General features: G+C 33.2%; 1 protein-coding gene across 1 annotated transcript; it reads left to right on the top strand.

The window, feature by feature from the left end:
- Positions 1 to 1,089: 1,089 nt before the first annotated feature.
- On the top strand, positions 1,090 to 2,116 carry LOC127164525 (perforin-1-like). The gene has a single exon (XM_051108502.1). The coding sequence runs from the start codon at positions 1,320 to 1,322 to the stop codon at positions 1,722 to 1,724; it is 405 nt and encodes a 134-aa protein (XP_050964459.1). The 5' UTR covers positions 1,090 to 1,319; the 3' UTR covers positions 1,725 to 2,116.
- Positions 2,117 to 15,021: the final 12,905 nt, after the last annotated feature.

The following is a 15,021-nucleotide window of genomic DNA, read 5'->3' on the forward strand; positions in this document are numbered from 1 at the left end:
GGTTGTTTTTTGCATCCAGCAGCAGTCTTTTAATATGTCATATCCTGTATGATAAAGGTGTGAATGACACCATGTGTGCACAAACACTCTGTTTAACTGTCCTTCGAAATGTGTATGTGCACTACGTGTCTTTTCCTTGAGCATAATGTTACTTACTAGTAACATACTGGAGTTATACATTGACATTAGGTCACTGCAGTTCCTTATCCATATGCCATGTGCTTTCTGACTGTCACAAATACATGTGTGACCCTGGACCACAAAACCCATCTTAAGTAGCACGGGTATATTTGTAGCAATAGCCAAAAATTACCTACCATAAATATATCAAAACGTAATTTTTGATTAGTAATATGCATTGCTAAGAACGTCATTTGGACAACTTTAAAGGTGATTTTCTCAATATTTATATATCTTTTTTTTTTTTTTTTTTTTTTTTTTGCACACTCAGATTCCGGATTTTCAAATAGTTGTATCTCAGCCAAATATTGTCCCATCCTAACAAACCATACGTCAATCCTGGTTTTGTCAATGCAAAGCTTAAGTATAAATCTCAATTTCAAAAAATGTACCCTTACAACTGGTTTTGTGGTCCAAGGTCACATAAATGTCTATATTTTTTAATATATGAAAAACTACTGAAATGAAATGTTTTCTCTGCTGTTTCACTAACTGTTTGAAAGGCTTTCTGCCAAATTAAAGTAAAGTCTACTAAATAAACAGATGATTTTTCATAGAGTATTTGCATTCATTTATTTTTCATTTTGCATGAATTTTAAAAAAAAGTTTTACCTTTAAATATATATTATTTAAAGCACCACGTGGCTTTTTAGGGTCATTAAAAGTAAACATTTCTTGAAAATGGCATAACATCAAACCAACATACCTAATATAGTTCATTGCTAAGGATGCAGCAGGTTTAAACTAGATATTAAAAGGATTATTAACACTCTTTTATGTCATTATCTTACTGTTTTCTGCCTTTGTAGCTAATCAGGACTGAGAATAAATTATGCGCTACTTAGGATACAATTTTATACATTCTTGGCAGCTTGACAAATGTAACTAGGTCAATGCAAAAACAACATATAAGCATGGGATTTTACCACCTGTTGGTCACCTTTTGGAAGATTTTTGTGATTGCATTTGCTTTATAAAGGGGCTAAGGATCAGTATGCATGCATACATATTCTAATACAAGCAAGGTAAGGCATCTTTAACACTAAATCACACTTAGGCTTAATGCCAGGTCTTATTTTTGTATTTCAATATTTGTGTTTTACATCTCCAGAACCGAACCTATATAATTTCTGTCAGCCATGGCAGTGTTTGATCATCTTCGGCTGGTGTTTCTGGCCGTGCTGATGCTGGCGTCTCAGCTGGACTTTGCGAGTGCCGTTCGACTGTTTGCCATACATGCCCGAGACCTCCACGGTGATGCTGCTGGAAACCCTCCCGATCCATTTGTCAAGGTGTTTTGTGCAGGCATCTTTGGGGGGCAGACAGAATATCACAAGGATAACGCTAACCCTTCATGGTCTGCAGTGTTCAACTTCCCAGACTGCTTACCAAATGATAACCTGAAACTGGAGGTGTGGGACAAAGACCTGAATTTTGATGATCACTTGGGTACATGTTCCACAAAGGTGCAATATGGGACTAACTCCATTACTTGTCACCTGAGCAGAGGAGTTCTGTATTACAAGTACGAGCTGGTGCAATAAATCTAACCTCCATTGTAACTAGCCTGATAGTAATGAAGTTAACCTATATGCTGTCAGTGTGTATGACTTGTTAACACAAAACACTTTTTGTTCTCCACTACATATGGACCCTGAGCTGGGTAGTAACTGATTACATGTAATCTGGATTATGTAATCAGATTAAAAATACTGAGTACTTGTAATGAGATTAAATTACATTTTTAAAATACTCACAATCAGACTGCAGTTACTTTATTAATGACATGATTACGTATTATTCACACAATAGCAATAAATTATTCAGAAATTATTGATTCTCCCTTCACTTTCTAAAATAGCATGTCGCTTATATATACATTCAGAAAATCTTCCAGTTTTTTGGATATGCACACAAAGATCACACACAATACAATACTAATAAAAGTAATACATATTTAAAACTTTATTCAGTGTGAATTTAGAAGCAGAGGCAATTTAGAAGCAATACTTCAGACTTCATCTGGGGTTAGTTCCTTCTCTTTCTTCTTACGTATTTTCCTATAGGTAATAAATTCCCCACACATCATGCAAACTGTGTGTGTTGCAACCATATATTTGTTTTGTGTTTTTACTATCATTGTTTTATATTCATTTGTTCTTCATTCATTCTTTAATCATTTAATACTTGTATTAAATATAATCATTTATAATAATCATTTAAGCCATTTGTAAACTCATTTAATTGATTTATTCATTGAACAGTCATTTGTATTATATTATTATTATTATTTGTCATTTTTCTATCGTTGCTTAGTCTTATGATGTGTGGTTTCAAGGGATGTCTGTCTTCATGAATAAGAGATAAGAGGGAATGTTTATGAAAATGTAAGGTTTATGGGTTGTTGTTGTGAAGGATCTGGCATTTAGGGCTGGATCTGATATCTCTGGTGTGGATCTAACATTGTAAACACAAGCATTTTACAGTAGTGTTTATGGTACAGAAAGGGTCGAATGTTCAACATGTGCTAAATAATAACTCTAATAAATAATAACTAGTTGGTGTCTATTGCTCCTTGGGGGAAAAAACAGATGACTTTCTCCCTCAGAAAATTTAAGGAAGTAACTAATGCCAGGAATGGTTAAGCTTCAAAACAGTAAAAGACCATAAAAAGTCGTCAATTATCTTGCCAATGTCAGGTTCAACCTATGTTTACTTTGAATTTGAATGAACTTTCAGTTTATTTGTCTGACTTAACTTTTACTTGTTCCTTTGTTCCTTCACTTCTGTAGATAATCATTTTATGATGACACCTGTTTGTCTTTGAGTACGTTATCAGTCATCAATGTGTTCCTCATTTCCTTCTGTTCCTGGACAGATATTGTTTATGTCTACACTCCGTTTCATTTGTGTTTATTTCATCATCTGAATGACTTTTGTTTAATAAATATGCTTAATTTGATCTTCCCTGACTTGCCTTATCTTTGTTGGCAAACGAAACATCTTCACAGTGTAATATTTGTGAGGCTTTTTCTATACCTAACCAACAATCAGTAAGTCAAAGTCAAAGAATCATCAGTAAATATCAGATAGAAAGTGTTTTTGTTTGTTTTTTGTTTAATTTTCTTGAATAGAGGATGGGACAAAACAGATGAAATCCTCAGATATAAAATCAGAATTGTGATTGAACGTTGTGAAACGTAAATTTAGAATTGCACGAAAAAAAGCCAGAATTGTGAGATAAAAAGTTTCTAAATACAAAAATTATTTTTATCCTATGGGAGAAACAAGCTTCCATACTTTACTCCATCCGGAGTTTTCTGCTTTTGTAGCTGCTCAGGATATAGATTATTTTAATGGATGTTTTTATGCCTTTTTGAGATGCAATATTACACACGTTGGCCACCTGTGTCATAATAATATTTAACAAAGATTTGCATAGGATTTAACCACCTGTTGATTTTCTTTTATAGGATTTTTATAACATTGCTATATAAAAGGGCTGAGGACTGGGAAGAATTCATACAGCATCTAATCCAAGAGAGGTAAGGCATCTTTAACACTGAATCATTTTCACATTTCAATATTTATTTGACATTCTTTATAACTGCTCCGGTATTCTTTCTGATAGCCATGGCAGTGTTTGGTCATTTTCGGTTGGTGTCTCTGGCTGTGCTGATGCTGGCATCTCAGTTTGACTTCACCAGTGCTACTGTTCGGGTGTTTAACTTACATGCCAGGGATCTCACCGGTGACCCTGCTGGAAACAAACCTGATCCGTATGTCAAGATCTGGTGTGGCTCTAGTTTTGGGGGGCAGACCGAATTTCTCAAAAATACTGCTAATCCTTTTTGGTCTGCAGAGTTCACCTTCCCAAACTGCAAAGCAAACGACAACCTGAGACTAGAGGTGTGGGACAAAGACCTGAAATTTGATGATCGCCTGGGCATTTGTACCAGACAGGTGCAATATGGGTCTTTCACTGGTACATGTTTTCTGAAAAAAGGAACTGTGTTTTACACGTATATGTTAAAATAAATCTGTTCCAAACTCAAGACAAACCTCTACTCTAACTGGCCTGATAGTAATAACACTGAACATTCACTCTGAATTTTTCACTTTTTTTTTGTTTCATTACATGGTGGAAATATAGTTTATTAGGCTCAGTCTGTCATATATTATTACTTGGGGTTTCAGTTGAGGTTATTTTGTGGTTAGTTGATTCACAATCACCTCTTTTTGATCATGTTTGTGTTATGCTAGCCCTGCTTCTCCTCTTCCTGCTCACAGATTCTTGTATATATAAGTATATTACACCGGTTTTTATGCTAAAGAAAGCAGTGTGCATCAAATGTATAAAACATTATAGTGCTGTCTTGCTTCTACATGGGGAAATAAACAGATACATTTCTTCCACAAAATACCAAAAGTGTCGTCATTCATTGCTTAATGCTCGTTGCTTTTTTGACCTGGTTTACACATCTGATCTGAATGACCCATTCACAATTCGGTCTGCAACATTTAATAATTTAGAAATGTATAATAATAACCTTAATGTATAATAAAGCTGTGTGTGTGTGTGTGTGTGTATGGTATGATCTTGTGATATGTTAAGATCTTGTTTAGTAGTTTCTCTTTAGCTTGAAACAGTGATCTGACCACAGGAAGCCTGATGGCGCTAACAATCGTTGGCAGTGATTCTGCAAAGATGGTTATCATTTTTATACACACCCAAACATATAAATGGACTTGTGCAATTAAAAACAAAGAGTAACTTGTTCCACAGGTTATCATCATGAAAATAAAATGCATCTTTTGTTCATAAGCCATAGTTGCGTTAATGCTGCATATTTTGGATATGCACAGTCATGTATGAAAGATCACTGGTGTATTCATGCGTTCATAAAATCTGTATAATGTGCACAATATACATACTACATACACTGCAGATATATGTTAGTATAAAGTCATAAATTATGTGTAATGGTATTCTATAACATGTAGATACAAAGAGAGACAGACTTGTGAGTTTTTTCTTTAATGAAAGTTAAAAAGGGGAACATGAAGAGTCGCCAGAAGAGACTTTCACAACACCAGCTCGTGGATCTCTCATCAAAAAAGAGACCTCACAAAGAATGCACAGGGATGGGACCATGGTTTTCAAGAAGTGGTCAGGGTTAAATTAACAAAAATGTGATGTAGGAAATGTCCCTGATTGTTTGTTTGTAAAAAGTGCTTTTTTTCCCCTTTGTCTCCCAGTAATGGTCATGTGTAGTGTTTGCCATGTCTCAGATATTTAAAGGTGAAGTCCACTTCCAAAACAAGGATTCACATATAATGTACTCACCCCATTGTCATCCAAGATGTTCATGTCTTTCTTTCTTTAGTCGTAAAGAAATTATGTTGTTTGAGGAAAACATTTCAGCATTTTTTTCTCCATATAATGGACTGATATGGTGCCCCGATTTTGAACTTTGGAAATATAGTTTAAATGCGGCTTTATATGATCCCAAATGCGGTTGTAAACGATCCCAGCCAAGAAAGAAGGGTCTTGTCATCCGCTCATCTCGTCTTACTCTGCCTGGACTGTTTTTTTCTGGTTCGTGGTTAATTTTATTACTATAGTTTTACTACAAGCACTGTAGTAATCCCATGTTTAATTTTGTAGTTTTTACTACAAAATCCATTGTTTAACCATAGTTTCTGAAGTAAAAAACATTTTTTTCATTTAAAACACATTTAGTATATTAGTACAATAACAGAAATCTTACCTTTCGTTTATGCCTATGTATGACAGACAAAATGCATCACATTTTGTTTGTTTGTGTATATTAATGTACTGTGTATTAGTTTATGTTACAACAGTGCAATCCAAATAGATGAAAGTTTTATATGCAGTTCAAATACACAAATTTTAAATATAGGTCAAAATATTTTTGAGGTGGATAGGAAAATAACTAAAAGAGTAGCATAGTGCAGTAAATGGTAAAACCAAGACAAATTCCTTGAATATTTAAGCAAAAAATTATCTTTGCAATATTAACCAGCATTACAAGTTGAAAATAACCAGACAAATGATACAGAAAGCCTTGCTTATTCAAGTTACAAATGGCTTAATAACTACTAACTTAATGAAACACTTTAATGTTTTTAACTTCTGGACAGGAGAATCTAGAAATCTGAAATGACCTTAATAATGATAAAAAAAAAACACTGATGTAAACACACCATGCTTGTGAAGGTGATGAGTACTGTCTGGATGAAAATTAGTTTCTCATCAGGATGGAGCAGAACCTGTTTGAGAGAACAAAGAAATCTTAGTTTTAATAAATATTTTCATTTTCACTTTCGTTTTTATGCACACGCAAAAAAATGTATGTCTAAACAATTAAAACCACAAAGAAACAGAAACAGAATTCCACACAGATTTTTTTTTTATGCTGCACATTTTAACATGTTTAACATGTTGGTCATCCATACAGAAAATCTGAATGGTCACAGTATTACAGAAGTACAGGAGCCATGATAGTCGGAATAATGACTCATTTATTTATTTATGCTTTTAGAATTTATAAAGCTTGTCTTGAATAATGGCACTGAATGTATCTTTGGCATCCCCCCAAAAGAAAATAAAAAAAAAATCATGTCATGGGTGTGCACTAAAACATTGGTGTGTGTGTGTGGGGGGGTGGGGGGGGGGGTGTAGATATCCAAATGGTATTTAACCGAACCTGGACCAAATGTGTGAACAGACAGAACGAAGAACTCGAGAAGACACATCTTTACAGTCTCCTGATTCTAAAGCATCCAGATTCTCTTTCAACTTGGACAAGGTAACGTTTTTCTGGGTTTTCTTACAAAAGAAGAATGTTTTCATTATTTAATCTTGAAATGTCTCTCGGACTACTAAATCAAGTTTCAAGTTTCTTGCTTAACTTGCAAAATTATTCTTGCTAGAAAATTACTGTTACTGTCTTATCAAATAAAGACATAAAGCACAAAAGCATTTTTTGAGTATATATATCATTATAACTGAACATGCATTCTTTCTGACAGCCATGGCAGTGTTTGATCGTCTTGGGTTGCTGTCTCTGACCGTGCTGATGCTGGCGTCTCAGCTGGACTTCACCGGTGCTGCTGTTCGGGTGTCTTCTATATATGCCAGAGGCCTCACTGGTGACCCTTTTGGAAACCAACCTGATCCATACCTTAAGGTCTGGTGTGGCACTACTTTTGGAGGACAGACAGGACATCAGAACGATAATGCTAATCCTTCATGGTTCACAGAGTTCAACTTCCCAAACTGCAATGCAAATAACAAACTGAAGATTGAAGTGTGGGACAAAGACCTGATATTTGATGACCACTTGGGCACATGCATCAAAACATTGTCAAAAGGGGTTTTCAATCAAGTTTGTTATCTGAATGCAGGAACTCTGTATTACACCTATACTGTTCAGTAAATCTCTCAGCACTTTGTTAAGCTGCTTTGAGACAGACTTCCATTTTAAAATGCTTAATAGTAAAAACTGTTGATTTATATGTTCAACATAATCTACACACTGCTGATATACTATTATGATATGCTCTTAAAATCCTTCAAGCCTGTATGCTAACAAAAAACATGTAATCACAATATAATCATTCTAATAAAAGTCAAATCAAAGTCATCTTTCATTCTCGGATGTTTGATTTTATTTTATTAAATAAAAATAAGACATTCTTCAAAAATCTCATTGTCTTCTACCGAAACCATGCAGATTTTAACATGAGGGTGAGTACATGAGGACTACATTTTCTTTTTCAGGTGAATTAGTCCTTTAATATGCACTTCAAGTTTATGCTACATATTGCAAATAAACCCAAAAATAAGCCTTAGAGCCCAAAGACTGAAAAACAAACAAACAAACTTGTTATTATTACATCTAATTCCAACAATTACATTAAACAGTGCACCACACGAGGGCACCAACCCGCAAATACACAAACAATTAACTTGCTCAAAATCAAGCTTTTTAATTAAGTAACAGTAAAGTAAATTAAATAAATCGTAGCTTAACACAAAACACCCTAATGTGGATTTACTGATAACAAAAATAATAAGAAATATTGGGTATACAAAACATGGGGAGTTTTACAGTTTTTATTTATTTATTTTTATTTATTTAATTACATGCCATACACCCTTATTGTAAATTTCACTAATTTCACTTAATTCTATGCTGAGACTTCGCTGTATACTAACTCAAAATAATCCCAAGAGCACTTTACTGAGAAAAAAAAAAAAAAAAACTATTTAGATGGTCAAATGTTTCTCTAATTCCAATTCCATTGTTTTTATCGATTCACACAGTTCACCGCACGAGGGCACCAACTCCCATTAGTGAACACGTCATTATAACTTGGCCCAAATTAAACTTTTTAATCATGCTTATGAAAAGGTTAAAAATGGTTTTAACATTTATAACATAAGTTATAGCTCACATCACAAAAAGAAACCTTCATCCCATTCCTAACTTCACAGTTTCTTTATGACAGCCTACAGACTATATATAGCAATTTAACACAATTCAAAATGGAATTATTCTATTTAATTCACATTTATTTGTATAGTGCATTGCACAATACAAATTGTTGCAAAGCAGTTTCACAAAAAATGAAAGTTTCTACATTATATTTAGGAGTAGCTTATCAGTGGTGACCATGTCAATGTACAATAAAAATCATCCAGTTATTGAAATGTAATCAAACGAATGGCGAACACTAATAACGGCAACGATTATATATTGCGATCAGACGTATAGCGAAATTTGGTAGTTTTGTATGTTGATTCTGGGTGGGGATCATCTGAGGTCCTCTGAGGGGTCGGCATCACTTCTTCTCAGGTGTTTTGTCATCTCAGATCTTTGTAAGGGTTGGATCCAGACTGAAGCTTGTGCAGTTCTTAGTTACCTTGGGATGCCAATCCTGCATAGCAGCTGTTTCAACCAAGTAAATAACGTAAACGTGTTCAAATCAAGCAAATGATAATGTGCGTTGGATTAGATAAAACTGAAGTACAAGGTTCTTAAGTGTTTGTAAATGTTTGGCTAAAGAGATCTAAATTTAAGCAGAGAGAGTGTGTCTGAACCCCAGACGGTATCAGTAAGGCTATTCCAGAGTTTGGGAGCCAAATGCAAAAAAGCTCTACCTCGTTTCATAGACTTTGCTAGGTGCTACCAGAAGTCCCAGGTTTTGCGACCTTAGGGGGCGTGATGGATTGTAGTGTGATAGAAGACCAGTTAGGCATGCAGGAGCTAAACCATTAAGAGCCTTATAAGTAAGCAGTAATGCTTTGTAACTGAGAGGCAACAGAAATTAATTGGTAGCCAGTGTAGAAGCTGTAAAATTGGGGTAATATGATCAAATATGACATATTTGAATTGAAAAATGAAATATTCCAAGGCACTCATGTAGAAAAAAAGCCTTTAATGGACTGCACTGTAAAACCCAATAGTTTACCTTACTTAGTTACAATTAGTTATCTTTACTTAGTTACTATACTTACTAGGTTTTATTAAGTTACAGCTACTTTCAAGGCAAATAAAACAATTTACTTACTTGCTTTGAGTGATGTTTACTTAAAATATCCAAGTATCCACAAAGAAACCAATGACATTAATAAACCAGTGAGAGGCAGCAGTGCACTAATATGTTGCTAATGTGCAACATAACAACAGAAGAAGAAGAAAAAGTTTTTGAGATGGGGCAATTTTTAGTAGACTTTTCACTCACATCTTTCTTTCACTACTTGGATTCACTCATTTCCCAAAGTCATCTTGAATGTTGAATTTTCAATACAACTGAATAGTTTGAGAGAACATCACAATTTTTTTTTAATACTCACCATTATAGTGAATAGTGTTACTTTTGGTTGGGCATTTGGAACTTTGTTTATATTACTATAGTGTTCTTTCTATTGTTGCAGCAATACAACATGAAATCAGAGTTATTTGATTTCAAAGAAAGGAAAGTAATAAATAGGTTGCTTTTAGAAGGTGACCTATATTTTAATTAAATAATTAGGTTGCATACTTTTCATGTTGATTAATGATCTTTTGCAATTTTACTGTTTTTCTATTTTTTATAAACACTACAAGAAGCTTGTATCTGTGTTGATACAATCTTTTAACATTTGGGGTAAAGTGCGTGAGTCACACAGACTTCAACATTCAGCATGTGAATCACAACAATGGTAACAACTCAATTTTATTTATTTTTATTAACTGTATCAATAACCATTTTATGAGCTTTTTTTTGTTTGTTTTTTTGTTGTGCTACTACTGACACAAGACAGCAAATGAAATTGGCAAATACAAACAACAACAGTAAAGCAAAGCAATTGCATAATTTATTCATGTCGCAATGCACTCTGGGAGTCAGTGAGTACCTATTAGAGGAATGGAGTAATTAGATAAATTAAAAGCATTAAGTAAATTCAACTTAAAATGGTTGTTAAAATGACTCTTATATTTAAGTAATGATTACTTCAAGTTTTCCAGTAAACGTTACTTAAATATTTTAGGGCAACCAGTTTCCTTAAGTTTTTTAAGTAAATTCAACTTAAAATGGTTGTTGAAATGACTCTTATATTTAAGTAATGATTACTTCAAGTTTTCCAGTAAACGTTACTTAAATATTTTAGGGCAACCAGTTTCCTTAAGTTTTTTAAGTAAATTCAACTTAACCGGGTTTAGAGTGTGGGCTAAATCATTAAAACAATTAAAAGTGTAGATCTATGCGTTTCGGCATACACAGCCTTCTTCAGGATACACATCACAAGTTCAAACAAGTATTCTTGAACAATCAGTTAATCAATGGGAGTGGCTAGAGCTTTCCTCCTTGCAAAAAAAAAAAAAAAACACACACAGTATCAAATCTAACCATACAACAATAAGTAATGATATTTACATTACATATTTACATATTTACATGTACCACTCTTTACTGGCATTAACTGAGGAGATTCTCTGTTAAAATAAACAAAGTGATGACGATCGGACAGGTAGGATCTAAACCATCTTAAAGCCGGCCTTTGAATACTTGTGTAGTTTTGTAATCAATCTATGAGTATGTCATGATCTAACCAATCAGGTTTAGTCATTTTTGTGTTAGAAATATATAGAAAATATGTAGGGATGTTAAGTTCATCTTGAGAAATTTGATTCATGATGCATTTCAAATAATATGATGTTGAAATCCTATTGTAATAGTAGCCAGTTTCAAGTAGCCGATCATGGTCAGCCTTTTAAGCATTACGTTTTCTTGCAAGTACAAGTAAAACTAAACAACATTTTAAGTATGCTTATTACAATGTTCAGTGGTAGTTGACAAAATGCACTTATATCATATAGCACATATAGATAATGTATTTATGTGGTAGTGTATTAATGTGCTTTATAAAATTATTAAAATGTTAAGACTGTTAACATCTAAACATATCTTATTTTTGAAAAGCAGAATGAAGCACATACATAAATATTTAAAATATATTGCAGTAGGTCTACATATGATTATAAACTACTTACACTTTAAACCCACTAAAAGCGGAATCATTTTGCTATTGTCTTACATAACACATTACACATACACATTAAATACTGTACTTTTAGTAAGCATAAAATAAATGTTTTCTGTAAATACACTAAAACTTCACTTAAATTATGCTCGTGTTAGATGTATATATATGTATACTTTTGTATATACATGTATGCTTTTTAGAAATATAATAAAAATGCAATTCAGTGTAATTTTAATGCATTCAATATTGGATTCTGAGTGCAACAAATGTTCATTTAAATTACGGCATTGCATTTCCATATCATTTTGCCATGTGCTTTCTGATTCTGTTCTGCACTCTTGAAAATAAAAGCTCTTTATCGGCATCACTGGTTCTGTGAAGAACCTTGAACATCCATGGAACCTTTCAAATGCAGAAAAGATTCTTTTTAATTGAAAAAGGTTCTTTAGATTTTTAAAATGTTCTTTAAAATGATTCTTTCAGGAAATGTCCAGTGAAAGTTTCTTTGGGGAACCAAAAATGGTTCTTCTATGGCATCACTGCAAAAACACTCTTTTGGAGTCCATTTCTTGAGAAAGACTCTCTTCTTCAAATTGGAGACATTGGACGTTGAGTTGGACCAGTTCCATATCAGTTTGCCATGCGCTTTCCCAAATGTCCATAGCTCAGCAAGAGAAAAAGACACTTGCTGACTTGCTGAGTAGGTTAAAATATGTGACCCTGACCACAAAACCAGTATTAAGTAGCACAGGTGTATGTGTAGCAATAGCCAAAAATTATATTATATAACATTATATGGGTCAAAATTAGTGACTTTTCTTCCCAATTTTTCTGCCAAAAATCATTATGATATTAAGTAAAGGTCATGTTCAATTTCCTACCATAAATATATCAAAACTAATTTTTTTATTAGTAATATGCATTGCTAAGAACTGTATATGATGTATATGTATCACATATGACAAATAGTTTAGGTTAAATCTTCAGAAGGCACGTCAGCTGGGCTGAAAAATAAAACATGATGCCAGCTGTCACAAACACAGACAATTCTACATGGCCAAATAAAATGATTGTAACAACTTATTTTTAATATTTGAGGAGATTATGTCAAATGTGGTCCAACCAACATGAAATAACATGATATTAGACCATTTGGGCATTTTTTTTTTTTTTTTTTGGGACATTTGCACATTTGCAAAAAAAAAAAAAAAAAAAAAAAAAAAGTTTAACATTTTTGAAAAAAAAAGTTGTTGTTCTTACTGGGTGGTTGCACCACATGACTTTTTGTGGTTGCAAAATTAAATGTAAATGTTTTTTGTCAAGACAGTTCTTTTCTTTATAATGTATGTCATTGTGTTTTCTGCTTTTGTAGCCACTGAGGACAGAGAATTATTCAAATGATTTGAATGCATCACTTTTATGCAGCCTTCGGAAGCTGTTGGCAGCTTGACAAATGTAAATACAGCACCATGTTTTAGATAATATTTAACAAACCACCTGTTGATCACTTTTTGGATTGCACTGGTTTTATAAAGGGGGTGAGAATCAAGAAGCATTCACACGGACTCTAATACTAGTGAGGTAAAGCAATACAATATTCAGTCATACCTGAACTTCTACTTCTAACATATGAACATTATGTTCTCATTTCAGTATTTGTGTGTATTCAATCTTCATTGTAACTGAACATGTATTCCTTCCGACAGCCATGGCAGTGTTTGATCATTTTCGGCTGGTGTCTCTGGTTGTGCTGATGCTGGCGTCTCAGCTGGACTTTGCCAGTGCTTATGTTTTTATACATGATATGCATGCCATCAACCTGTCTGGTGATTCTGGTGGAAACAAACCTGATCCATATCTTAAGATCTGGTGCGGTAGTGATAGCATGGAGACAGGTCATTTCCAGGGTAATGCTAATCCTATTTGGCCAGACACTGTTTTAAAATGTACATCCGGTGAAAAACTGCAGGTGGAGGTGTGGGACAAGGACGTGAAATATGATGATCTCTTGAGCTCATTTAGTTTAACAGTGGGAACTGGATCTAACAATGTTGTTACTTTTTCTGTGGGCAAAGGAAAAATGAATTTCAGCTATGGTGTGAAATAAATCTGCTCCAAATCAGCACTTTGTAAAGCTGCTGTGAGACAAACCTCCTTTGTAAGAGGCTCAGTAGTAATAAAGTAGAACAGCAACACTCTGCCTATGTTTTTTATTGATGTGTGTTCATTAAAATATATATATTTATATGTATAAATATATAAAATATATATATTTCAAAATGTTTTTAGTCTATTTGCTGAAGAAAAAAGCAAGCTACCTGTGCATTTACAATATAGTGTTATCTTAATATCAATGTTGCAAACAGTATTAGCTGCCTGATACTTTTGTGAAAACCATGATACATTTAAAAGTTTGGCGTAAAAAAACCTTAAAAGAAATAATAAATAATAATAAAACAGTTTTACTGTCATTAAAAAGTAAAGACATGTATAATGTTACAAAATTACCTTCTTTTAGACTTTCTTTCATCAAATAATCAAGAAATATATTGTAACAAGCTGATAAACCCTTTTCTAGTACCATTTATAACCATTTTTCTTAAGAGCGAATGTATCACAGTTTATTAAGCAGCAAAAACTGGTTTTAACATATATAACATAATAAGAACAATTAATAATAGGATTAATAATTGAGGACCAAATCAGCATATTGAATGATTTCTGTAGGAACACTTTTTATATTATTTTATAATAATTTATAATGTAGATTTATTACGATTTCAAATAGCTGTATCTCAGCATATCCTAACAAACCAATGGAAAGCTTATTTATTCAGCTTTCAGATGATGTATAAATCTCAGTTTTAAAAAATTGACCCTTATGACTGGTTTTGTGGTCCAGGGTCACATATATAATTAGGGTACTCTGAAAGAAAATGGTTACAAATTCAATACAAAGCATTTTTTAAGGCAACCCTCCTTTCTTGTTATTCAAACCTACACTGTGTGCAGAATTATTAGGCACGTTGATATTCTGGTCATATTTTTTTACCAAGCACATTTTACCAATTCCAAACCACATCAATCTTAATAACTACTATTAATTTTGTATTTAATCATTTATACATGATATATATTTGTCCATGAAGGCTAGAAGTGAAAAACTCCTTATATTCAGGTGTGCATAATTATTAGGCACGTTTTCGTTTACATATAAATAAGCCAAAAAAGAGATTTAACCCAGACTGAAAAGTCAAAAATTATTAAATGCCCAAGAGAAG

The sequence above is a fragment of the Labeo rohita genome, chromosome 4 (genome assembly GCF_022985175.1).
Source record: "Labeo rohita strain BAU-BD-2019 chromosome 4, IGBB_LRoh.1.0, whole genome shotgun sequence".
Classification (NCBI taxonomy): domain Eukaryota; kingdom Metazoa; phylum Chordata; class Actinopteri; order Cypriniformes; family Cyprinidae; genus Labeo; species Labeo rohita.